This window comes from Ursus americanus, chromosome 9 (assembly GCF_024610735.1).
Source record: "Ursus americanus isolate L20-20 chromosome 9, mUrsAme1.1.p, whole genome shotgun sequence".
Taxonomy (NCBI): domain Eukaryota; kingdom Metazoa; phylum Chordata; class Mammalia; order Carnivora; family Ursidae; genus Ursus; species Ursus americanus.
The window spans coordinates 35,794,552-35,821,968 of record NC_142135.1 but is presented as its reverse complement, the minus strand read 5'-3'; the positions used below and the strand labels follow the sequence as shown (position 1 = coordinate 35,821,968).

At 35.6% G+C, this 27,417-nt stretch overlaps 1 protein-coding gene across 1 annotated transcript in view; it reads right to left on the bottom strand.

The window, feature by feature from the left end:
- Positions 1-3,776: 3,776 nt before the first annotated feature.
- The window catches only part of RGS22 (regulator of G protein signaling 22), a 118,158-nt gene continuing 94,517 nt past the window's right edge, over positions 3,777-27,417 (bottom strand). The window contains exons 17-27 of the mRNA XM_087864424.1: positions 25,705-25,877; positions 24,613-24,775; positions 21,286-21,444; positions 18,587-18,655; positions 16,155-16,316; positions 13,449-13,628; positions 9,203-9,361; positions 5,868-5,966; positions 4,299-4,392; positions 4,111-4,191; positions 3,777-3,862 (exon numbers count right to left, since the gene is read on the bottom strand). Coding sequence (XP_087720550.1) covers positions 3,858-3,862; positions 4,111-4,191; positions 4,299-4,392; positions 5,868-5,966; positions 9,203-9,361; positions 13,449-13,628; positions 16,155-16,316; positions 18,587-18,655; positions 21,286-21,444; positions 24,613-24,775; positions 25,705-25,877 — 1,344 coding nt within the window. The 3' untranslated portion in view covers positions 3,777-3,857. The remainder of the gene's footprint in view (positions 3,863-4,110; positions 4,192-4,298; positions 4,393-5,867; positions 5,967-9,202; positions 9,362-13,448; positions 13,629-16,154; positions 16,317-18,586; positions 18,656-21,285; positions 21,445-24,612; positions 24,776-25,704; positions 25,878-27,417) is intronic.

Sequence of the window (27,417 nt, the reverse complement as noted above, 5' to 3'; positions counted from 1 at the left end):
GAAGGGAAATACCCAACTCAGTCTCACCAGAAGACTGACATATAACCAACAGAATGTAAAACACTTCCCCTCCTCCTACACTTTACCACATCAACAGGGTTCTGGTGTAATAACCGTGATTTCAGCTAAAAGAACTGGAAGCCTCAGACCCTATTAAGGAGTCTCCAGAAAAACCCACAACAACAGAGGAGACAAAAACAAGGACATACGGGAAATTTCAGCCTGTAACACCACAGCCACAGCAAACAGTAAATATAGCCTAATGCTTAGCCAGATAAACATAAAACCTCACACTAAAGGCCCATATAACCTCAGTTCCTTTTATCATGTCTTGTTTTCTATAAAATATTAAAAAGCATGCTAAAAGACAAGGGAAAAAAAACAGTCTGAAAAAATAAAGCGAGAATCTGAACCAGACTCAGATATGGCAGAGATTTTGGAATTATCAGATCAAAAATGTAAAATGATTAATATGCTAAGAGATCTACTAAAAAAAGTAGATACTATGTCAGACCAGATGAGTCATATAAGCAGAGCAATGGAAGTTCTAAAACAAATTCTAAATGAAATACTAGAAACTGAAAACATTCTAACAGAAATGAAGAATGCTTTTGATGGGCTTCCCAATGGACTAGACATAGCTAAGGAAAGAATCAGTGAGCCTGAAGAAAGGTCAGCAGAAAATTTCAAAACTGAAATGTAAGGGGAAAAAAAAACAAACAAACAGTGGAAAAGAAAAGAATATCCAAGAACTGTGGGACAGTTATAAAAGGTGCAACAGGTGTGTCATAGAAATACCAGAAGGAGAAGATAAGTAACAGAAGCAATATTTGAAATCATGATGACTGAGAATTTTCTAAAATTAATGACAGACACCAAACCACTAACCTAGGAAACTCATAGAACATAAGTAGGATAGATAGCATAAAATCTACACCTAGACTTACTATATTTGAATTGCAGAAAGTCACAAAGAGAATCTTGAAAGAAGCCAGGGGAACAAGGTAAGAATTATATTTGATTTCTCTTCTGAAAACATGCAAGCAAGAGGAGAATGGAGTGAAATATATGAAGTGTTGAAAGAATAAAACCACTAACCTCGAATTCTGTATACAGTGAAATTATTCTTCAAAAGTGAAGGAGATATAAAGACTTTCTGAGGCATACAAAAATTGAGGGAATTTGTCTCCAGTAGACCTGCCTTACAAGAAATGATGAAAGAAGTTCTTCGGAGAGAAGGAAAATGATAATAGGTCAGAAACTTGGATCCACATAAAGAAGGGAAGAGCATTAGAGAAGGAATAAATGAAGGGGAAATAATTTTTATTTTTCTTATTCTTAATTGACCTAACAGAAAACAGTTTAAGATGATAATAGCAAGAATGTATTCAGTGATTATAGCTTATGGACAAGTGAAGTGAACTGACCAGTGAAGGGATAAGGGACAGGAGGGAGGAAGTGGACATGCTGTGTGATAAGGCACGTGCAACACCCAAGCAGTACCCAGTAGTGCTTGAAAGCAGGCTGTTATCAGTTGTAAATGCATATTGCAAACTCTGGGGCAACTTCTTTAAAAAAGAAGTACAACTGACATGCTAAGAGAGGAGAGAAAATGGAATCTTAGAAAATGTTCAATTAAAACCAAAAGAAGGCAGAAACAGAGTGGAATATCAGAAAGGAAGAAAGAAAAGAAAAAAGAAAAGAAAGAAAAGAAAGAAAAGAAAAGAAAAGAAAAGAAAAGAAAAGAAAAGAAAAGAAAAGAAAAGAAAGAGAGAGAAAGAAAGAAAAAGGGGAGGGAGGGGGAGGGAAGGGGAGGGAAGCGAACGGAAGGAAAGGAAAGGAAGGAAAGGAAAGGAAAAGAAAGGAAAGGAAAGGAAAGAAAGGGAAGGGAAGGGAAGGGAAGGGAAGGGAAGAAAGGAAAGGAACAGCACAGAACAAGTGCAAAGCATAGAAAAGTTACAGGCTTCACAGCCACCACGGGTGTGGAGCAGAGTGAAAGCAGAGGAAACTACAGGGCTCCAAAGCTGTAACAAGTGTCCAAACCACTGCTTTAGAAGAAAAACTCTCTCTGAAGTGTGCCTCCTGATGCTTTCCCTCTTTAAAATGTGTAACTCTTTAGAGAATCAGGAATAGCGATTTCTACTTTGCAATTACTCTCTGGGGTTCTGAGAGAGCGGAAGTCCGTTGCTTCCAATCCCGTAATCCACGTCACAGTCTTTAGAGCTTCTGCGTCCGGAGGCCTACAGCTGGTGAAGTTCATTCTCCCGCGTCATTTCTGACACTTTCTCCTTTCTCTCTGGGAAAGAGGAGAAGAGGGTGTGTGTCTGGGCTTTCTCTGATACAAGTGTAACTCCAGTTAATAGGGGCGCTTTTACTTTTGCAAGCTCCTCTCGCTGACCCTCACATTCACTGCAAAGAGTCCTAGCGGAGCCTCTCTAGTACAATCCCCCAGGATGTCTGTTAAAGAGGGAGATTCCTGGGTTCTGCCCAAGAGCTTCTGCATCAGACTCTAGGAGAGCGAGCCCAGAAATCGCCCTTCTGGCAAATGCCACAAGTGACTCTTACACGCCCTGAAGTCTGCCTCTGAGAACCATGGCTTGAATATACGGCTCCTTCAGGGCTGGGGAAAGGGACGGGGTTCGAAGGCACTTCTCCTTATGTTTTGGGTCAATGTACTGCTAGGAGTAGTTGCCCCTAACCCCCTGCCGATTATGTCTGCTAACGAAATACAGTAAATGCTCCAAGAATATTTATTGAAAGATTACCTGAGGAGCATAACAGTACTTTCTTAAGTTCTGTGATTAGCAAACCATTTTGATTCTTCTAACCTAGATAGAAATCATTTTGTTCTAAATAAGTTTTATTTAGAGGTATACGGAATAGCTATCTTTTTAAAACTATGAGAGTATAACATGCCAAACTTTATTTAGATGGTAGGCTTGCTCTAATGCAGGCCATCAAAAAATCACTTGAGCTTCCATATCAGGTAAATTTGGTTTAAGGAATTCCTGCAAGAGAAAAATAAATGGTTGAAAACATAAGCAGCTATGGAAAATCTAAATCGAAACCAAAGAAAAAAACTTACAAAGAGCTGTAATAAGGATCAAAAAAATGAACAGATATGTCAGCAAACCCTCCAGGTTGAGGCACTGTGAGGGCGGCCTAAGGGGCTGGGGAACTTGCAGAAGGGTGCAGTGGCTAGGATAAACCAAGAATGACAAAAGATGAACAGGCTAAGACCATAAAGGCCTGCTCATTAATCCCTCCCAAGAACCAGAAAACCAATCCACAGAAAGCTAAGCAGTAAGATAGAAGATAAGAGAAAGGGACCTTTACCGGGTTCTTCAAGGACAGGGTCCAAGGGCCGCGCCATATGCTACATTATATCACTATCCCACTCTGTAAAGGTATTGAAGCCTTTACATTAGCGGCCAGTCAAAATTGTATAATCCCATCAGTGTCTGCAGGAAAGAAGTACTTGGCTAGATTTTCAGTTATTTTCAGTTCCTTCTTATATTCCCAACTTGGGGAGATGGACCTTGGAAAAACTCTGCTTGGGAAAACTTGGGAAACTGAGCTAGAGCCTATTCTTCTGTTGTTCTTTGTGGAAGAATAGATAAGGAGTAAATAGAAGCAATAAATGATCATTCCCTGCAAGCTTTCTTTCTCAGGGGACTGTGCCACTCAGAAGAAGGCAAGGTGCTCACTCTGACCCATCAGTTTGCTAGTGGTGTGTGTGTGTGTGTGTGTGTGTGTGTGTGTGTGTGTTAGAGGGACATGGAGGGTACTGAACAACTTCCACTCTGGGACTTACCTTGCATCAAGTAGCAGCAGGTTATACACCCACATGAGCACTGTCACTCTGAAAATGGGATGGAGTGTTAGGTTCTCAGCAGAGGAGAAAAAAACAGAAAGGGAAACAGAGCACGCACGCACACACGCACACGCACGCACACACGTATACTGAAATTCTCCTAAGTTGTGGGTCAGAGCCGTTGGGAGCAAAGCAGTCTTCATCTCTCCTTGCTGCCGCTATGCTGATGTCCTCGTGGCCGGCTGAATTCTAACAAGGAAGAAAGAACTGCAGGTAGACTATCACTGAAAACTCACTCTGGATGTTGTGGGAAGATACGGTCTTTTTCAAAGACATAGCTGAAGCAGGAAACTTAAAATTTGTAAAAGATGGTGTGGCTGCACAAAAATAAGAGAAAGAAGGAAAACAGTGAAGCAAAGTCCTCTAGAATTAATCTGTGGTAGAAGGTAACACAGCAATCCTGTAGGCAAAAAGCAAAAATTACCTGTAAATAACTTTTTTTCCAGCTCTTCTTGAATTTTAAGAAGAACCCTTTCCTGTTCTAAGGCTTCTATGTACTTGGAGTAGCACCAGGTTGGCTAGAAAGACAATTTGGAAACTTAATTTTGGAAATGTTTGCCGCAGGAAATAAATTGAAGGTAAGATGGCTTATATAAGCCTCTTCATTTAAACCTTTTATGGAAGGTTTTGAATATTGAACATTGAATATAACTATTCAATGATGTGCTGTACCGATATGTGTTTAACTATTTCTCAATGAATCAATGTTGCAAAGGCTTTATAGATTTCTTGACAGCTACGCAGGCACCTATATATATTTAATTTGATTATGAATTTAAATGCTTAAGAGAGATCCAAGTTTGGGGGGTGGTATTTTGCATTTGGATTAACTGCAATTCTTAAATGTGTAAAATCCATCTGAAACAAATGCATATACAGAGCATCCACACTTGCAAAATGGCAGTGTACTATTACTCTACCAATTGCTGGAATAATTCACCTGTATTCCTTCAATAGCAACAACAATAATAATTTACATTTATGGAATGCCTTTGGTTTCCAAAAGCTTTTTAGTTTCTTACAAGACTCTGAGATATATGACAAGAGATCATTACCATCGTTCCCTTTTCTCTCCCTTTCTCCTCTTAACAGATAAGGAAACAGTCTCAAAGCAAATTTCATGATTTTTTTTTTTCAGGCTTCCAGGTAATACTGACTCGTAAATGACAGTGAAAATTAGAAGCCTGCTATCTTGAATTCCACGTTTCCCCCTTTATTTTTACACTGTGTTTCTGAAATTTAATGCTAGTCATTTGCTAATGAATGTTCTTCCAAATGGCATTATTACATATCACACACTTTTAGATACTGCCTTTTTCAAAATATGGTGTCACAAAATTGGACATTTCCCTTCTCTCAATAACAGTTTTACAGCCTATCAATTATCTTAGCTGAGTGGCTGAATTTATTTGACATTCCTAAATGCCAAAAAAGATTTTTCTTGAGATAGTGCTATCCTAAGACACAAACACTTTTCATACAAGTCATTAAAAATGGACATAAATTAAACTTATGAAATTTCATGGAATGTACAAGTTATAAATGTAAATATAAACATAAAATCTATGAATGTATTGTTGATGGTCATGTACTGGCCAACATTAGGACCATGTCAAAGAACTAAAAAATTGAGACTGAGCCTTTGATGTTTTTCTTTCTTTTTTTTAGCCCAAGAATATATCAACCAAATGTATTCTATCTTGTTCTCTATCTGCCTTATTCTCTTTTCCAATAAGATAGTCATTTCAACTGCTGCCTCTTACATCTTCTTCATATGTATCAAAAAGTATTTTCGTTGATTATATTGTCCAAGATCCGCTGAAATTTTAATGTTCTCCGAAGGCTCAAGGAAATTCCCTTCTAATCTCTCCTAGTATAATTTTACCTTCATTTTCAAACAAGCACACCTCTACTATTGTAAAATAACTGAGTGACTGCATTCTACTATCCAATGCTCGAAAGAAGAGGTATCTGTGACACATTTACTGCTTACCTGCCGACCATATGCTTGTAGGCCTAAAACTGGGTCAGTGGCTATAGTAACTGTTTTGATAGCAGATCCTGAAGAACTTGCATATTGTTTGATTCCATCCTGTAATTATATTAAGTTATTCCAAAAAAGGGATAAGACTATATTAGTGTAAACTTATAGTAAAGGAGTCATAACATTAAATGAAAACGTATTTTGTGGTGAGTACCACACCTGTGGTTTCATCAAGTCAATATTACTAATGTGATGTAATTTATGAACTCTTTAATTTTCTTTCATACTAATATAAAAATATTTTAAAATAAATAATTTATGAAGAATATAAAAATCACTCCAAAATTCTGGCATCTAAGAAAAACCATTGTAAACATTTTCATAAACATCCATCCAAACATCTCACCAGGGAAAGATATAGATATAATCTATAATTTTAATATTTATATTTTATTACATAAATTTCATGCAAATGGAATCACATTATATGTGCTCTTTTGAAATATTCATGTTAAATATTGTGAAAATGTTTCTGTGTGAATAAATATAGAATGGGAATGTAAAGGGGGAGGGTCTTTGTATCAATCACCAGTATGCCTACCATACAACTATATGTTGTATACACCCGAATATTTGGATGATGAAATGAATACATCATCATTTTCAATGTTGAACTGTCCTATGCACTTGAATCCTGAATGATTAAAAAAAAAAGCTATATCATCACTTCAACAGGTGAATAATAGTCTAGTAAAGGTATGTACCATAGATAATTTAGTCAATACCTACTGTTAGAAACTTAACTCATTAAAAATTTTTTACTATTATAAATGATGCTGTGTATACATTTTAGTTGCTGATAGTACTGTCCAAGAAATCCAGTCATGAATCAGAGGAAAACTATAAAACAAATTGACTAAATATTCCTATACAAATATTGCATACATGAAATAATACTCCAAATCATAAATGCAGAAACTCAGGCCAGAAATAGACCAAAGGTATAAAAAGGAAATGTAAAATGACAGTTTACTGAACTTAAAAGAAGACTGAAGAAAAAAACAAAAATCTCTCAAAAGTGAAGCTACAAGGTATTCAAGGGAGAAGAAATTTGATTGAATAGATAGGGGGTTTATCCATATATTATTTACATATACTTCCTTTCTGATCCATATATGTGTATAGAAATGATGAATAATATGTCTATAAATCATATATATGGATCAAAAAGTTTATATACACATATATATGCACACACATATATAATATGTATATAAATCCCCCCAAAAAACTTAGCAAAAGACGTAAACCTACAGACTCAAGAACCTGAACAATCCTGTCAGAATAAATCCAAAGAAATCCACACAAGATGTGTCATAATCAAACTCTGAAAACTAAAGACAAAGAAAAATCTTGAAAGCAGTAAGTGAGAAACAATACCTTACCTATAGGGAAAAGAAAGAATAAAATAATAAATCTTGGAACATCAAGAAGGAAGAAAAATTGAAAGAGCAAAAGTATGGTTTAATAGAATAGATTTTTCTTCTCTCCTTGAGTTTCCTAATTTATGTTTGAAGGTTGAAGCAAAAATTATAAAATGCTGAAGTTTTCATTTTCTGTTTTATCCTAATGATGGCTTTATATGGATATCATCTGCCATTTTCTGCTCATTTTGAAATGTCTTGTATTTTCCTCAACCACCAATAATAGGAATGTGGTTTGATGTGGTTCTCAGTATAATGTAAGGAAATATTTAAAATAAGTATAAACAGGTGAGAGAAAAAGACTTAAAGGGGGAGAGTAGTTTCTATACTCTACTCAAACTGGTAAAATGTCAGCACCAACAGACAAGTAAAAGTCATGTATCTATAATGTAATATCTAAAGCAACCACTAAAATATCTAAACAAAGATACACCCAAATAAAATTCTAAGAAATAGGCAAGTAATCCACAGGAATGCAGACAAAGGAAACAGAATAAAATGAAAAACAGAGGGAACAATCAAAACAAGAAATAAAATGGCAGACTTAACTAACATATAAAAAATTACACTAAAGATAAAGCGACTAAATACACCAATTAAAAAACAGAGATTGGCAGAATAGATTTTTTTTAAAACCACCAGGACCCAACTACATGCTGTTTAATTGAAATATAATGATAAAGATAGTAAAGCAATAGAAAAAGATATACCATACAAACATCAAAACAGAGCAAGCTGGTTCTGCAGCTTTGGAGAAGTTTGGCAGTTTTTTTAAAACCTCCATAGTCCTCGTTTTTTGAGAACCTCCACAGCCCTCTATATTGTTTATGAAATTGTATACATACATGTAAAAAACACTATCTTTAAAAAGATCTGGAAGACTACTCCCAAGCTTAGTGTTTGCTCTTGGGAATGGGGAGGGTGATAGAACTCAGAGCTGGGATTAAGAGAGTTTGCTCTTTCTGCAGTACTTACTCCTTCTGCAATATTTTAAGGAGGGAAAAAAAAAACCTAATGAGGCAAAATGTTAGCAGGGTTTATTTTGACCTGTGTATATATGAGCATTCATTATATTAGTTTTGCATCTTTCAATAACTTTTAATTTAAAAAAATAGAATAAGCATAAGCTTATAAATAAATAAAATACATTAGTTGGGAGCAGTTGCCCTTTTTCAGTTCAAAGAAAATAGATAAATATAGGGATAGACAGGTGAATGGATGAATAAATGGGCAGACTAACAGACAAATAGGCAGGTTGGGCAATTTATGACTCATGTTTATAAATTTCACAGTCAATGTATCATTCTGTAATTGTAATATTGAAAATGTTTTCCCATGAGTACATGACATCTTTTCATTCATTCATTTTTTTTATTCCTGATTTACTCAGTAAACAGTGATTAATAATTGAGCATATGCTGGACACTGGTCTATGTGCTATGATACACAGATACACAAGACAGATACTATTCTTGGGAATTTCAGTCCAGTGAGGATGACAGATGTAAAAACTTATTCATGAGACTATATAAAGCATTCTCCAAAATAGGTAGGAATGTTACTACAGTGGATGCGAACTGCTTGTGTTGCTTAGTAGGGTCAAGGAAGCTTCCACAGGGAAGAGGTGACATTTGAGATGAATTTGGAGAAATTCAAAATGAAGTTTGAAACCTCTGACTAAAGGATTATAAGCCAGTAAAATCTGTATTCTATAATGTCTCTGTATTTTCCCCCAGCCCAATTTCTTCTATAAATTCACACACATCACATACCTTTTAAAAGTATGATTCAAACCATAAGAAAAAAATAAATGAATAAAAAATAAAAGTATGAGTCAACTAAAAATGAGTCTTCTCTTACCTTTGCAAATTTTTCATCTTCTATGACTGCCAATTTTTTTTTCTGCTTATTATATTCTTGTCTTCTCTCTAAAACACTCATGATTTTTTCATCAGTTAAGTTCTTCCTAAACTCACAAAACTGAGGCCAAAATTTAAATAGAACCCCAAAAATTGTCATCTGTATAAAAAACAATGTCTCAGATTACAATTTCATACAAATGTACCGATTTAAACTCTAATTCACCATAATAATGGATTAACTATTCTATCTTTAATATACAGCATGTTTCCTCCAACTTATTGTCTCCAGACATCTTGGTATAGTTTAGCTCAGCACATGCTTATGATCAATGTTTTTTTACTACCAATGAGAAGTCTTTCTTTAAAATAAAAATACACTTAAAAGTTACTTTATTCTTTATGTTTCCTTAACCAATTGATTGTATTAATAAAGAATCCATTAGGTCTTTTTAAATAAGAAATTTATGTTTTCTTTTAAAACATACACTAGTTGATCTGCCACACACTCTGCTGTTTTATGCAAGTATTCCAAATATTCAGTCCATCAAGAGGAACTCCTCTCTGCCCCCCTTTTCTTCCTTTTAGAGAAAGGAAATACCTCTGGAAAAGCTCTTAAACAAAGCTGCAGATCTTAGAATAAATCTTGAGTAACTTTTAAATGATATAATCTCTTTTATGTGAGAGCAAGAAAAGTAACATTTAAAAAGCAGGGTGGTATCCTGGACAAATGCTTTCTATGAGGACACTCTACATAAGTGATTAATTGTGATATTTATAGAGATAAGAATTGTTGCTCAAATTCCCATGCCAAGTATTTCCATTAGTTCCAGAGGCATACACTACTTCCAAGAAGGTAGGACTTGCCACATCAGATCAAGCCCAACATCTTGTTGCTAAGAATGACCTTTACCTAATGCCCTGGAGAAAAATGAACCATCCCATTAGGCTCCAAGCCAACTCTTTAGGGGAAAAGAGGAATTTTTAAAAAGCAGGCACTGCAGTGATCAACAGAGTCCTCAGTTCGTTGGTATATTTCATTATTCCTCTTTTCTGTACATGGATATTATTAGTAATTCTAAAATTATTCCTTTTAAAATACAGTTTATACACAAGAAATGAATCATTGAACACTACACCAAAAACTAATGATGTATTTATATGTTGGCTAATTGAATTTAAATTTAAAAAAAATACAGTTTTATCATGGAATTCTGTAGCCTCTTGGCATTTTGAACACAAGAGCCAGAGATTCTTTATTTGATGAAATGCAGGCTTTTAAAAAATTTTCATTTACATTTACCTGCCATGTCTTTATATAATTAAGCCCCTGCTCCAATGTCAAGGGATCACGGTAGTTTTTATATGAACTTCTTAAACTTAAATACTCCCCCCTTCCTCCTCTATTTACCAACTATTGACCCTACACCTCAGTTATCTCTCCAAAACCTATTTATTTATTTCAATCTAGAAAGTCTTCCAGTAAAAGTCACCCAAATAGAACACAATCTAGAAAGTCTTCCAGTAAAAGTCACCCAAATAGAACACAATTTTTCAATAGGAGACATAAAACTGCTCTCTTTCAAAAAGTTGCAATTAAGATTTTAGGTTAATAACATATGTGCTAGTCATGAAAATAACCCTGTGCCTCCAGAACCTTAAAAGAAATCAAACTGTAGGTAAGAAAATGTTTTAATAATTATAGAGCTACTTTGCTTACTGGCAGGAGATGGGCAATGGCTTTAGTATGAGTAAAAAGGGCCAGTGAAAATTTGGCTGAGTGAAGAAAACTTCAGGTGGGGGACAGGCAGAAGCTATGCTGATAACAATACTAGAACAGGCAACAGGCTTTTTTATCTACTATGCAGCCCTTTCACTCAAGTTTGCTCTCATTTCCAATTTGATCTTACTCCTTTCTGCCACAATAGATCGCTTCTCATGTCAGTCATCTATGTGTTGAAGAATGTGTTCAAAAATGCCTATTCTGGGGGCGCCTGGGTGGCTCAGTCGTTAAGCGTCTGTCTTCCGCTCAGATCATGATCCCAGGGTCCTGAGAGGCTTCTTCCTCTCCCACTCCCCCTGCTTGTGTTCCCTCTCTTGCTGGCTGTCTCTCTCTCTGTCAAATAAATAAGTAAAATCTTTAAAAAAATATATCTTAATTAAAAAATACCTATTCTGTGCCAGGCATTTGGGCCACAAGGGTAAATAAGAAACATTCCCTGTCCTCAAACACCTTACAATCTGGTGGGAAAGTCAGCATGAAAATAGGCATTTTCAGTTTTGTGTGATAAACAGAGATGCATACAGGATGTTACAGAAGCACAAGGGAGAGAAGATGCTCACGCAAAGCACTCAGGAGGGAAGAGAGTAAGGCTTGTTTGTGGAACTACAGATATTTCAGTACGACTGGGGGAGGGGTAGCAGGGTGTGGTAAGAGATACGCCTAGAGAGAGAAACGAGTACGGTCTTCATTCTGAGGACAGTGGGGAGTAACTGAAATTGAAAGCGGAGAAGCGACATGATTAGATAGACATTTTGAAAAAGATGGGGTCTGTCTGTAGTGAGTTAAATGGTTTTGAGAGAGCCCAGAGGCACGTTTGGCAGGTAACATGAAGTGTTGCAGATGTGAACTGAGGTAATGGCATGGAGTCCGAAGAAAGCAGATAGGACGGCAGATAACAAGGAGACCAATGGATAAATTTGAGGGACTGCAGATTTGGGAGCAGGGGAATAAAGGAGAGGAAGGACATAAAGATCACAACCAGATCTCTGGCAAGTGCACCTGGGTAGAAGGTGATGCTATTTTCTGAGCTTCCCTAGGACACGCAGGAGGAATCATCGATTTGGTGGGTTGAGGACGCTATATAAAGATTCTCTTATTTTCTGATGCTCCAAAGTCCATATTTAAAACATGTCTAGGACTCCATTTTTGGAAATTAAGTAGAGCGCATAAACTAGAGGACTCCAATAGAGTTCACTGGCTTCAATCCCTAGACGGTATGGCAGAACCAACCAATATAAGCAGCTCCGGCCATGCACTCGCAGACTCGAGGTCTTTGATCTAGATGGGTAAGCCCTGGTCTGGTTAACCAGAGACCTAGGCTAGGCTAAGTGATCTCTAAGATCTTTTCACTAACAGATACTCTAATTCTGGCACCATATTTTCTCTATTTCTCTCTAGCACATCCTCAACCGTTCCTCCACATTTTCACTTATTTTAATGCATAATTTGGATTTGAGTCCATTTTCAGTTCCTTAGAGGACTTAGAACACAGCTGGCTCACAAATGAATGTCAAGGAATAATGGCCTTTTTTCCATGCTCAAGGGCAATCATATCCTAAATCTCTGTTTCATATCACTTAAATCATGACATGGCCTTCCCTATTACCCCTATTATAATTTATTTTACTTAATCATTTTTCAGGAACAACATCACTAAAAGGCTTTTAAAAATGCAAATAAATTATGTTCACCAAATCACTGTTTTCTATTATTTATCTTAAAAAGAAGTAACTTGAGCAGGTTAACAGGCATGGTTTTCCTTTCATGAGCTTGTGTACTTTATGCTGGTCGGGTACTTAAATCTCCTCTCACTTACTTTATGAGCTATGTGAATATTCCAATCTTTAAAAATACACAAATCTTGGGACACACATATTTTACCACATATTTGTGGTAGCAGATTTTCTAAAGGAAATAGGAATGGAGGGAAAGAAAGGAGGAATTGGCTGGAGTTCTATAAGTTAGAAACAAAAATGATAATCATGGAGAGTCAAGTATAGTATTTAAATAATTGTATTTTTTGTATATTATCAACAAAATAATAAGTTACTAGTTTCTTATGATCTGTGGAATATGCAAAAATTTTAAAAGATTTATCTATCTATTTTATAGGCAGAGAGAGTGGGGGGGCAGACAGAAAGAATAAATCTCAAGCAGACTTCCTGCTGAGTGCAGAGTCTGAAAGGGACTCAGCGTGGGGCTCAATCCCTGAGCCCAAAACCAGAGCCTGACGCTTAGCCAACTGAGCCACCCAGGCACCCCTGAAAATTTTTTTAATTAAATAGAATAAATCCCAGTATTAGGAAGGTTGGAACCTTGTCAAATATGAATAATGCAAAAGCCTTAAAAGAATATCTAGATTGTTATCTATTTTTAAATATGCTTAGCCGCTAAATAAAATAAAATTAAAGATAAAATAAAATAAATAATAAAATACCCTTAGCTTCATGCCCTGATCTCTTACCTGTGCCTCTCTGAACACATAGGGTCCTAACTCCTTCCTGTGTTCAATAATCTTCTGGGCTTGCTCTATTGGAACGTCAATTTGTAAAGCTGGTGGAATGCTAGAATTAATGAAGCAGTTGATAATAGTCATGATCTTCTTGTGAATGATGGACTCATCACAATGAGAATGGCACAAGTCCTGAACAAGGAGGAAAGACAGAACAATATATGATTAATGCATTCCTAGAATACTTTATAAAATTGTGCCAATATGTCTTCAGTAATATATACTCTTTAACTTCAGGTCAAGAGGGCACTAGAACATGTGAAGGCTATTTTAAAAAATCGTATCTTCTATTTCTCTTGGGTTTGAAGAACCTAACACTTTGATGCATATACCTTACATAAATACCTGTTTCACTTAATCTTGAGTGCTTCTACTCCTAGGCAAAGGAACAGCTTCAATGTCTACTTTTTTTAAGATCACTGATTAATCAAAGATTGTTCTGAATTGTGGAAATTGTGAAAAAGAACCCAGATCTCAATTTCTTTCATATTACCACTATTGCTGCTGGGGGTGGGGGTGGGGGGCAACATAACTTAGTGGTTAAGGCATGAGCTTTAGCAACAGAATGCCTTGGCTCAAATTCCAGCTCTACCACTTAATTAGCTACATGATGTTAGGAGCTTCTTACTCCTTCTGTGCCTTAGCTTCTTCATCTGTAAAATGGCAAGAGTAACAGCTTTGACTTACAGGATTCTTCTGAAGAATAAATTCAATGCTAAGTGAAAAGAGTTAAAACAGTACCTGGCAGATAGTAAACATTTAGTAAGAGTAAGCCATATAAAAGCGAGCTCAGTAAGATTTCACCATACTAGGTAGAATGCTTTCCACCTAGCAAACTCTCTCAAGACCCAATTCAAATGTTATCTCTGCTGAGACTTCCCGGACCTACAACCCTCTCTGCATCATTCCCTCCTCCACGCCAAAACTACACCTAGTTAGAACATGGATCATAATCAACACTATTTCATGATATTTGTTTTCATGGGTGTCTCCCTCCTTGAGGGAGGGCAATGTGTTGTATTCACGTTTTTATTCCTACGATCTAGCATAATGGCTGGCACAATAGGTACTTAATAAATGCTAATTGAATGAACAAATTCCCTCCTATAGCATGATTTTTACTAGTTACCTAGAATTATATGTCCTCCATTCTATATAGCCCAGACAAGATATTTAAATGAAGACCAAGGGCAGCCTTGAAGGAAAAAGGGTCACAGAACAAAGGGTTGACTTTGAAGGAGTGGGTTTTTTGTTGTTGTTTTTTTATTATTATTATTTATTCGACAGAGATAGAGATAGCCAGCAAGAGAGGGAACACTAGCAGGGGGAGTGGGCGAGAAAGAAGCAGGCTCATAGCAGAAGAGCCTGATGTGGGGCTCGATCCCATAACGCTGGGATCAGGATCACGCCCTGAGCCGAAGGCAGACGCTTAACCGCTGTGCCACCCAGGCACCCCCTGAAGGAGTGGGGTTTTTTAATGCTTTTTGTGCAAGGTTTATTGCATTACCTTCTGTCCTAGTGGGATTGGGCTTACTCATATTGATAGTAGCTTAGAAATAATTCTGCCCACTCGTAATAACTGCCTATTCTGGAAAATGGACTCTACCTCTGTTCCTAATTCTTCAAAAAAATTTTTTAATATTGCTTACCTTGTGAGAGATTTTGAAAAGTTTTATCTCAAAACGTTTTTTTCTGAGAAAATTTCTAAGGTGAGAATAGTACAAAAATTGTTCATAACAGAAAAGGGTAGAAAACAGTTTCCTGGTCAGTTGGAGAAAGTTTGGAAATCGGTTTTATTGAGCAATTACTCACTATATAGAATATGAATGCTGCAGAATATTAGCATTGCATAATTCATACTTAGAGTATAGACAAATTGAAAGTATTACCCTCCTAAATTCCAGTTTTATTTTGATTCTCTACCTTTATAATGGGATAAAATAGGCTGCTTGCCCAGAAATAAATCTGCTCTCTATGGGAGCATGAAGTCTGGATGCTACTCTTAGGTATTTCTAGACAACATTCCCATATTCAAGTCCAGATTATAATACCTAGGAAGTCCTTTCCTTTCTTCAATGCAAAGATGCAATATGGTTTCAAGAAACACTTAAACCTAAAAATAAACTGCCTTTGCACCTAACCACTCATTCTTTCACTTACTTGCTTTGTTAGAAATTTGGCCATTCTTTCTAATAGAAAAGCTCCTCTCATCTCTGTTGGTTTATTTATCTATAATAGTCTATCTTTGATTACCATTGCTGGCAATATAGTTGGGAGGAATTCTGGTAAAGAGGTCTTGGTTAAAGTACTGAACATGGATGTCTTCAGGAAAAAATGTGTATGGTACATTTAAAGAGAAGTGACTTGCAAATATGTAGTTAAAACTCTTTTCAGGAAGGTTCTCATTAAATCATAATATATGTGAATATGTTGAAAAATCTAATTCTATCATTTCACGGCTCACTCTTAGTCTTCACTGTGTAATATGTATCTAACTTAGGACAATAAACACCTCAATATTTACATATTGGTATGAAGATGACAAAATTGGGATATCTTATACAAATCTTGTCTATAAAGATACAGTTAAGAATCTGATGTGTTAATGTATTTCTTCCACCAAAAAAGGTGTTTTTTCTCCAGCTTCCAATATAATACCTTATATTTTTGTACTTCTTGCCAAAAGAGTACACCATTTTCCAATAAATCTCCTTTTAGAGCCACAAACCGTTGAAATTGTCTTGCAGTAATTGGATTCAATAATGCTTTACGAAAAGCAATGATTTCACAAGATGAAGATATCCACTTACTCTCCACAGGCTGTCCAAAGCAGAGAATACAGAAAATTAGCTGTGTTCTAAAAAGTAGTACTAAAATCATTTATTAGGCTAAAAATTACCAACTTCAACCTCCTTTACTTTGGGCTGTTGAAATTTAAGGCATAGATACAACAGAATTTGGCAACTTTTACCTCTCTGTTCTTCTCTCTTTTGTCTCCTTTCTATTTTTAGGTATCATTTTTTGAAGAGGTAGAGAGAAAAAAAAATGATTGGATGATTCAGAACATATAACTACATTGTTTAAGAAAGTTAAGAATCATTACGGTTTGGGACTATGGTGAAAAACCACATTTTAGTGCATTGCGTGAGTTCTGTGCTTAAGTAGAAAAATGAAATCATAATGTTATGATTACATAGTTATGTTATTATTATGTATTTTATAACTACATATATATATGTATCACATTATGTATTAAATGTAACTCTCCTGCCTTTTAAAAAGTAAGAGCACTAGAACATTTAAGATATTTTTTCAAAATCTTAAATTACCAGTTAATCCTGTTAATTTAAACAGGAAATTTGCTGTGGAGCTTCTAAGTAGAAAAAAAAAAAAGCATGTTTTTAGGTGAGATATCTTTATATTATTTTAATAAAAACTGTTATTAACACTTCATAACAAGAAGAAAAATCACTAATACATTATTTTTAATAATAAACTTCTTCTGACTGAGGCTTTACATAACAAAAAAGCCAGAAGGACCCATGATGTTTCAGTAATGCTTACAGGTATTAGTTTGTATCTTCACAGTTTTGAAATATAAGATGTCTACTTTTTAAATTTTGACCATTTTAGATCACATATCCATCCCTCCTTAGCCTCTCAGATTAAAAAACATAAGACATAGATTTTACTGAATTTACTGAATAGAAATTTTTTTACCAGATAAATTTTATTGAAGTTCCCCAAATCTGAGTTTAGTCTACAATCATGCAAAGAAGCACCATTCCAAAGGCAATGTTTTAAATAAATTTAGGAATTATAGTAACAATCAGTCAAAACACATGATAAATATCCATTACTGACAATGCATAAAATAAAGTTCTTGAAACAAATCATATGCGACTATCCATGTAAGTGTTTAAAAGAGTTACATAAAAAGCACTACAGGGACACGAAAGGAGTAACTCATTCTGCCCGGAGGAGTAAAAGCTTTGCAGAAGGGCCTGGAGGATGACATCTGAATTGGAAACTGAAAAGTGAAGCCAACACCAGTCTAGGTGAATAGCAGGACCTTAACCCAGATAAAGTGATTAGATGCCTAACCCTGTTTTACTGAGGCACATGTCGTGTTCTCTGGTCAAAAAGTTAAAACCTCACCATATGTTCCATATTAAAATTACAGCCCTATAAATAGGAACAATTATGTATTAGACTTGGATGTTTATTTAAAACCCACTCAGCAAATAATGTTTTAAGACCTGTTTCTTTAGATACTAAAACTTAGTAATTTAACTAAATAGAAAATAACATAATATATAATGCACAGTAATATGAAATATAAGCCCATCCTTCTTAGCATTTCAACAAAAAAAAAATGCAGAAGAAGACAAACATAAGAATGGTTTATTTCCTTTCAAAAGGAAAATACAGAAAAAGAGCATCCTAACAGATACGTATAATCCTCTAATAGTCAAATAAAATTTTATGTATGTTAGGGGTCACCCAGGTCTAGTCTGACATTCCAGCAAGATCTGTAGAAGGATGAATACATATAAATTTGTAGGCTCAAAAAGAAGACTGTGTTTATCATGCTGGTTAAGAAGCAAAATAGGCAATTTCTAGTAAGGTATCCTATTGTAGTGGTTTAAATAATTGCCAAAATGATAGTTTTTAATTCTTTTAAAGCCAAAATGTAATTCTCCGTGGAGTATATAATGCAAGATAATTTAACTTGCTCATTCTGTTGCATACTTATTCTTTTTGTGCAATCCACTCTCAGTAATAAACTACCATATGCTGAAATGAACAGCTTGTCTCAATAAATTCATCGCAAGCAAAATAAATAAAAATGCATATTTAATATCCAATATTTAATGCACACTTCTAGGGTTTAGCTGGTTGGGAGGGCTTTCAGAAGAAGGCTCTGGCAGAATCACACTCTCCCCCAGATTCCATCAGCCAATTAAAGAGTCAGTGGCTTAGAAAGCAGTGTCTACAATGAGGGTCTTTGAACAAGTAGGGGAGGAAAAAAGATAATACTTCGACAGAGTGGAAGTTGCAAGAGGAAGAATATAACAAACACTACTTGCCTTCCAGACCCCGATTTTCCTTTCATGCTTTTGTAACAAGAGCTCTTCGGCTATGTCTCTCATCTGTACCTAAAAGCAAAACCGATTATTTTATCCCAATTTTTCAGAATGTCTACATTTTTTACAACATTTACTAATTTGATAGCTTTTATTTTATTTTTTAAAAATATTTATTTATTTATTTTAGAAAGAGATCGAGCGAGCACAAGTGAGGTGAGGGGCAGAGGGAGAGAGAGAGAGAAAATCCCAAGCAGACTCCATGCTGACCACAGAGCCCGACATGGGGCTCAGTCCCACCATCCTGAGATCACAACCTGAGCCAAAATCAAGAGTTGGCCGCTTAAACAACTGTGCCACCCAGGTGCCCCTAATTTAATAGCTTTTAAAAATGAGGTAAATGTCAGCATGGATAAGAGATAATGCAGCTTAGGAGAGAAAGGTTCAGACTTAGAAATGGAAGCCCTCCCTAGGTGCCTTGGCAAGTCACTCAAATTCTCTGAACAGTTTCCCCATCTGCAAAATGAAGCTAATAATACCTAAGCGTGTTGCCCAAAATGTGGATAATAGTTCACTGTGGGTCCCATGGAAATTGAAGCTGGAGAGATAATTAGGACTTCCCAGATTTTTGTGCTATTTTCTAGCCACAACTAATTTTAGAAGAGCACAGAAGTTATTCAATGCAGGGAGGAAATATAGTGGATATTCCTTGAGGTTATTGCCTATGCACAATATTTTCTCTTGGGAACCATTCGTGCCAAATCTGTGCTATGTGAATCTCCCATTCTGTCCACTGCAGATAGATCTAGGCACTGACCTAGAGAAAACAGTACTGGATCACAGCTGCTGCTTTTTGAGAACCACAGCCGGAGAAAAGATCCAGAAACTTCTGCTGGGTTTCCAGGGCTGTCCTAGCCCCTGGCCTTTCTAGAGCTTGGGTGTCTACTCTTCCCCTCAGTGTGTGAGATGTTCCAGCACCATTTTATAATAAATTCTCTCCTTTCTCTTTTGTCTTTGGCTGAAGTTTGCCGGAATCAGTTTATGTTATTGGCCACCCAAAGAACACTGAGTCAGTCAGGAAACGACTATAAATTACAATAAAGTTATTGTGGTCAACATAGTGAGAAAACGTGGTAAATAATATTAGTAAGCCAAAGCCTAAAGAAAGGAAATGAGGAAATCTGAGTTGTCTCAAAGCTTATTTCCAGTAACTTTTTGCCTAAAACAAGTCAGCTCTTCTTCATACTATAAATTCTATTTTCCCAGCTGTATTGTGTTTTCTGTAACTTAAGGTACTCAAAGACTAAGGATATTTCCATATAAGTAAGGCTCAAAGTGTTTGATAAATTGAATACAGAGGGCAGTTTTGTTTTTGTTTTTGTTTTCTTATTCTTCCTGATCAACACTAATGGCATGTGCTCTGCATACTAAAGTCCAAAATTACACCTTTTGTCCCTTTGTGTCATTTTTGTAAAGATCAGGTTTGCCCGTTTTTGGTGTGACAATGAGATTTTAAATTATCGAAGTAACACATGCTTTTTATAGAGTACAAACAAAGCAAAAAACAAACAAAAACAAAAGAACACCCCACCTCACAAAGTAAAAAGTAAAAACCCTCTTACTCCCCAGGAGGCAGATCCTTTTAGACCTTTTTCATAAATACAAATATAGGTAGGTAGGTAGGTAGGTAGATAGATAGATAGATAGATAGATAGATAGATAGATAGATAGATAGAAAAAGAAATACATAAATAGATATAGATATAAGAACATGTGGGCTTCAGAGGGGAGGGGGTGGGGACTGGGATTGGCTGGTGATGGGTAGTAAGGAGGGCACGTATTGCATGGTGCTCTGGGTGTTATATGCCACTAATGAATCATTGAACTTTACATCAAAAACCAGGGATGTACTGTATGGTGACTAACATAATATAATAAAAAAATATTATTATAAAGAAAAAAAGAAACTACAAAGAAAAAAAAAGAACATGTGATGGGATTATCTTCTATATACTGTTCTGCATCCTGCTTGTTTCAGTCCAGAAATAATATCTTTCGTATCAGTACATGTGGAAATCTCATTTTTATATTTTAATCTCATTTTATAACCCCATTTTATATGGAAATCTTCATAGTACAGAATTATCATAAAGAATTTAACTATTCCCCCATGTACATCCTTGCCCGTTTATGTGAGGACTTAATAATGATATAAAAAATTACAAGATTAATAAGTAATATTTGAGTGTTTGCTGCGTGCCAGGTACCACACTAAGAAACTACACATACATTCTTTCATTTCATCTTCACAACTATCTTATGGAGCAATTACTCTTATTAACCCCAGTTATTTTTCAAATGAGGAAACTAAGGTTATAAAACTTAACGTTGTAGGGGCGCCTGGCTGGCTCAGTCAAGAAGAGCGTGAGATGCTTGATCTTGGGGTCATGAGTTCGGGGGTGTAGAGATTACTTACAGTTAAAACAAACAAACAAACAAACTTTAAAAACAACAACCACCAAAAACCCTTGAAGTTGTACAGTTAACATATGGCAGGGTTGAGGCGAAACATTGGGAAGACAGACTCCATGCTCTTGACCACTGTGCCATAGAAGGACATCGGCTGGGTCAACAGGTAGACACAATTGATGTTCTAAGAGTTACTGTGGATTGCTACCCACCGATTACACTAACTGATGTACCTTTATCTTTTGACGTGCTGCAAACTGTTCACTTGCTAGAAACAATGGCAACCACACGTTTTCTAGCTTATTGAGGACATGCTTCTGGACTTCAAGTAGAACACATGCATCAAGCTGCTCATGGAGCATCGTTCCCCAGCCTCCACTTAAAGTCATTATCTAAGAAAATACAAAGGAAACAGAAAACCGCGAACTTCTGTTTTAGTGAAGAAACGCTATGAGTTATTACTGTACCCATTCACCCCCAAACCATTTGCCGAGCCTGCGCTAGGTAGCACAACCGTCATTTTCTGAAGGATATCTCCCGGCTATATTGTGGATAGTAAAGACCCATAACTCCCCTAACATCAGACAGACAATTGCAGTTTATGTGATGTTTGTTTTAGATGTCTGATTTCGCTTGTGATATATTTCAGAGAACACAGGAGTGGGATTTTCATTCTGTGTGACCACAAGCAACGCCATTTTTTTCTCCATGGCCTCAGCATCTTCAACTGTAAAGTGAGGGTAATTATTAGTCTATGAGTTCTCTAAGTGCTCTTCCAGGTCTAATATTCTATGAATCTGTGATTCTGGGCAAATTGACTAGTAGGAGAATGCATTTTCTTTTGTGTATGAGGAAAATGGGGCATGAATTAGGAGACAAACTTCACTCAGAAATTTTAAATGGGCACAAACAAATGTTGGGTTGGACTTGGTGGGATGAGGGTGGTGCCAGCAATGCAGGGCTTCCCCCAACAACTTCGAAGAAGAAAACAGAAGCAGCAGGAGTAGAGAGAGACCAGGTTGTACAGAGAACAGTCTCTGACCTGCACAGGTGACACCTTTTACAAAACACAATTTCTTTGTGGCCCAGATCTTCCTTCTGTGTAAGTATCAGCTTCAACAAGCTATGAATGGTTATTTCCTGCTATAAATCATTCTGTTTTCTACCTGTTTCTGTGTATACACCATTCAAAACTTCTGGACCCCTCACTGGAAAAATCGCCTCCTTCTTAGTTCCCCTTTGATTAATAAAATCAATCAAATCCTATGAATAAAATAATTGTTTTGCATAAAAACAGAAGAGAAACCCTCTTAGCCATCCTTTAATAATACTGATTTTTTAATATAAAAAGGGAAGAAAAAAAAGAAAAAGAGAAAAGACTGCTTTGCTACTCAAAGAGCAAACTTAGGGGCGCCTGGGTGGCGCAGTCCTTACGCATCTGCCATTGGCTCAGGGCGTGATCCCGGCATTATGGGATCGAGCCCCACATCAGGCTCCTCCACTAGGAGCCTGCTTCTTCCTCTCACACTTCCCCTGCTGTGTTCCCTCTCTCACTGGCTGTCTCTCTGTCAAATAAATAAATAAAATCTTTAAAAAAAAAAAAAAGAGCAAACTTAGCCACCCAACCGAAATTAGAACTAGCAAGATCTATATGGAATGTAATGTGATGTGGATGTCCTTATGTATAAAATAAGTGAACAAAAGATAAAAGTAAAGCCAAAGATGAGGAAGAAAGGTCATTGGGGAAACTCTTCTAGAGTAAACACAATCATTTGCTATGATCGCAATGGATAAATTTTTCCACTGAATTTGAAATTCTCGGCATGTTCTAGTATGGAGGGTTCACACAGTAGCATGAGATACCACGAAACCTCATCCAATGTAGCACAAGACCAAGAGAAAACAAATGCCTTCCATGTGTTTATTTCATACTTGTGCATTATTGAGATACCCAACACGTTTGCTAATACAGCCCAGATTTGTATCTCAGGGAACTAATGGCAAGGCATTTTGTCAAGGCTGCTTAATTTCAGAATTTCTTCTCCCTCTTATTCCCAAAAACTTGTGCTGATTTAATCCCTGGAAGATCTAGCTTTTTAATTTGGTCTGCCCTACTTACAAACACTTCTGAGTTGTTCTTTAATTTACTGAATTATACTAATCTGAAATTAGTATTTTATAAATGTACACCATTAGGATATGCATCTTTTTAAACTACCAAAATAAAGATATCAAACACTATACATTTGATCTCCAGGTGGTAATGTGGTACTAGAAAACTTCAAATTAATTATAACACTTAATTCTTTATATTTCAAAAGCATAAAAATTGAGCCGTATTTCCTGTGATAAAAGTGGTACACGAACACTCAGTCACACTGCTGAATTCCAGTCTGATCTTTTTGCCATAAATGATGACACCACATAGTATAATAATGACATATAGTAATAACGACAGTAATACTATAGTAAATAATGACATCATATATCACAGGCACTCATATTTGCTGAATGAGTGGATGACTGGATGAATAAAAGCTATTTTTATTCTACAAATTACTTTTTAAAATAGCAGTTTTTAGTATACTTGAGTGCATTTTAAAGGCATTTAATTTGTAGATACTTGGAAATAACTTAAAAAGAAAGATATCCAAAGTGTCTAACGTATAAATTAAAAGCAAAAGACAAAAAAGATGATTTTCAGGTTGTTGGCAAAAAGAAATAAATTACTAGTTTTCAACCACAATGACCTCACACCAGTCAGAATGGCTAAAATTAACATATGAGGAAACAACAGATGTTGGCAAGGATGTGGAGAAAGGGGAACCCTCTTACACTGTTGGTGGGAATGCAAGCTGGTGCAGCCACTCTGGAAGACAGTATGGAGATTTCTCAAAAAGTGGAAAATAGAGCTATCCTGAGATCCAGCAATTGCACTATAGGTATTTACCCCAAAGGATATAAATATAGTGATCCAAAGGGGCACCTGCACCCCACTGTTTATAGCAGCAATGTCCACAGAGCCAAAGTATGGAAAGAGCCTACATGTCCATGGACAGGTGAATGGATAAAGAAGATGTGGTAAAGAAATACAATGGAATACCACTCAGCCATCAAAAAATGAAATCTTGCCATTTGCAATGATGTGGATGGAACTAGAGAGTATTATGTTAAGTGAAATAAGTCAATCAGAGAAAGACAATTATCATATGATCTCACTTATATGTGGAATCTAAAAAAACAAAACAGAGGATCATAGGGGAAGGGAAGGAAAAATAAAACAAGACGAAACCAGAGAAGGAGACAAACCATAAGACACACTTAATCATAGGAAACAAACTGAGGGTTGCTGAAGGGGAGGGTGGTAGGGGGATGGGGTAACTGGGTGATGGACATTAAGGAGGGCATGTGATGTAATGAGCACTGGATATTATATAAGACTGATGAATCACTGAACTCAACCTCTGAAACTAATAGTATATGTTAAATAATTGGATTGAATTTTTAAAAATTACTGATTTTCATACTTCAACAAAGAAAATATGTTTACATATTGATACCTGGTCCTGCTGATATAGAGAAGCTGGACTTTGGGGGCCAAAGAAATATTTTTTATTAAGGTATTTGTTTTTAATATATATAGATTTTGCTTCCCTTTGCTTTCGGTCTCCGTAAACTATTCTTCGGAACTGTTCAATGTCTGTCCAGCACATAAGGTCCATACTAAAAGGAAAACAAAAACAAAGTACAGCCCTTTTTATTTTTTTTCTCTGAATTCTACTAAACACCAAACAAGTCATTGTCTTGACTAGTTAGCAGAACTGATTAGATCATGAAACTAATGAGTTCAATAATGTCTCATCCTGGCTAAATATATGTATGAACACAGGAGTACTGGGATCAGAAAATAATCTACCACTGTTATTGATAGGGTCTCAGGGCTCTTCCATTAATGATGGACTCACATTGTTGATGTCAAATCTGGGAAAATTTCCACCCACTGCATGTATGTTTGGCAACATGCTAAATTTACAACACTTCTCACCAATAAGAAGGGAAACTGTATATGTGAAATTTGGCTCCCAGGTCTAAACCTTTTCTGTTAACTTGGAAGAAAATTGTTGGAAAAATATATGATCAATATTTCAGTTTATATTAGATAAATATGTCATAAGGTTCCAAGATTCTGTGCAAAGTGACAATGTTTCATTTATGTATTAGCTAATAAAAATTACAAAGTATTAGAGTAATAATTTCAATAGCTTAGAAAAATATAAAGGAGATGCTTTTCAGAAATACTAATTAAAGCACCTGTCTAGAAAAATGCAAAAGAAAGAAACAGTAGAAAAGCAAAAGAATAAACCATACTAGTGTTTTTATTTTGCCAATGCTAAAACTACTAACAAAACTTATTTGACTACTTAAAATAACATTTGGGAAGTTGCTATTATCAAAATGCACTCCCCAACAAAAGGTTACCCATACAGATTTCAGATAGATATGCTCATTAATTTTTACTGTCATGGGTGAAATCTAGCACCAAATCACTCTTATAATATGTTGGGTCAAAGTAAGCAGATTAAAAAAGTAAGTAGCTCAGAAAAATGATGTTTTAAGAGAGAAATATATTGTAAAATGGTTATGTTCCTTACCTTGAAGAATGAGCCTCAAGAAACTGACGGAAATGTTCAAACTCCAGTTTGTTGTTAAGCAGGTCATTAAAATTAAAGTGCTTATATTCTTCAGGGACATTATTCCAATACTCTGTTTTTTTAGAGACCTCAGGAAGCTGTGAAATGCCAGTTCCAATTTCACCAGTAGTGTCCTAGTGAAACAATACTTTTCATAAAAAATCTCTTAAATACAGCAAATTATTTTCCAAATTTAAAAAGGGAAACTGAAATAAAAATGAACAATTAGGCCAACACCATCTAACAATGCAATGGCAGAAGTAGTGAAGAATCTAGATTCTAGAATCTGGTTCTCACTCCTAAGTTCTATTTTGTTCCTTGCTGTTCCGTTCTCTTCTTTTTGGGGACATTTAGTAAACATTTACTATATATTTGCTTATAAAATATTAATTTTCTTATTTTTGTCCATACAAGAACAATATATCTTTTGTAATAAGAAAACAAAAAGCATACATACTACTTACTACCCCATTTAGAGATAACCACCGCTAACATTTTTAAATCCAAACCTTCTAGTCTTTTTTTCATACTCACATGTAGTTTATTAAAAGGCAAGATAGGACTGCACAACTGTGTATGGTTTTGTAACTTGGTTCTTTTTATTAACAATGTATTATGAACATTAACTGTTCTTTTACTTATAACAATTTTCAAAATTATAGAGTAAGGCAAAATACTTTCCGAATAGTACATTCTTTACACATAAACTTCTTCATATAAAAGTTAATTTAGGGGCATTTATAAGACCTGACGTTTTGCAGTTCATAAGCTCTGTATAAGGGCAAAGAGCTAGAGCTTATTCTTTGAAAAACCTTTCCTCTCCTTGTGGAATTCCTTATGTAATTAATTAATCGCTCTATTTGTGTTTGAAAAGCATCAGACCATGAGAGAAACTACCAATATTTAAAAAACCAATTTCCAATGTGGAGAAGGACTATGGGGAGGATTGCACATTTTAGTTCATAAATTTTAAAACACAACTTAAAATACAACTAAAATGCTACATTTTAGTTCATAAGGTTTAAAACACAAACTTAAAATACAATTTTATGAACATTTTAATTCATTAAGTTTAAAATACAACAAAATGTGCTACTTTTTTGGATTTTTATGTAGCCTTTCCAAGATATTAGAAGTTTCTTAAATAAAGAATTTCTGCGTTAAAAAGACAACTATTGGGACGATTACATTTAACCATCTGAGCCACCCAGGTGCCCCTCATGAAGGTTACGTTTAAAAAACAACTTTACTGTTTGTGTAAAATTTTATTGTAAAAGAGTAAAAACCTGAGATAGGCACAAAGGAGAAAGTAAAACTATCACCTGAAAAAAAAAAAATACATCATGTGAAACCTTACCACTCAGAGCTAACTGTCTTCCACATTTTGGTGAACATCTTTCCAGATACCTCTCTTTGCATGTATGTAGACATGCAGAAATACATATATAATTTTACATAAATAGGATCATATGATACCAGTGGGTTTTGTTCCCTACATTTTTATATAATAATATGTCCTGGGCATTTTCCATGTTGATAAATATGAATATGAACTGTCACTTTTACGTAGATATACACATTTCATTTTATGGCTTTCAGGATCTATCATGGTTTATGCAACTAATCCAAAAGCTGCAAATTTATAAATCAAAATAACACTTTACTATCCTAGTC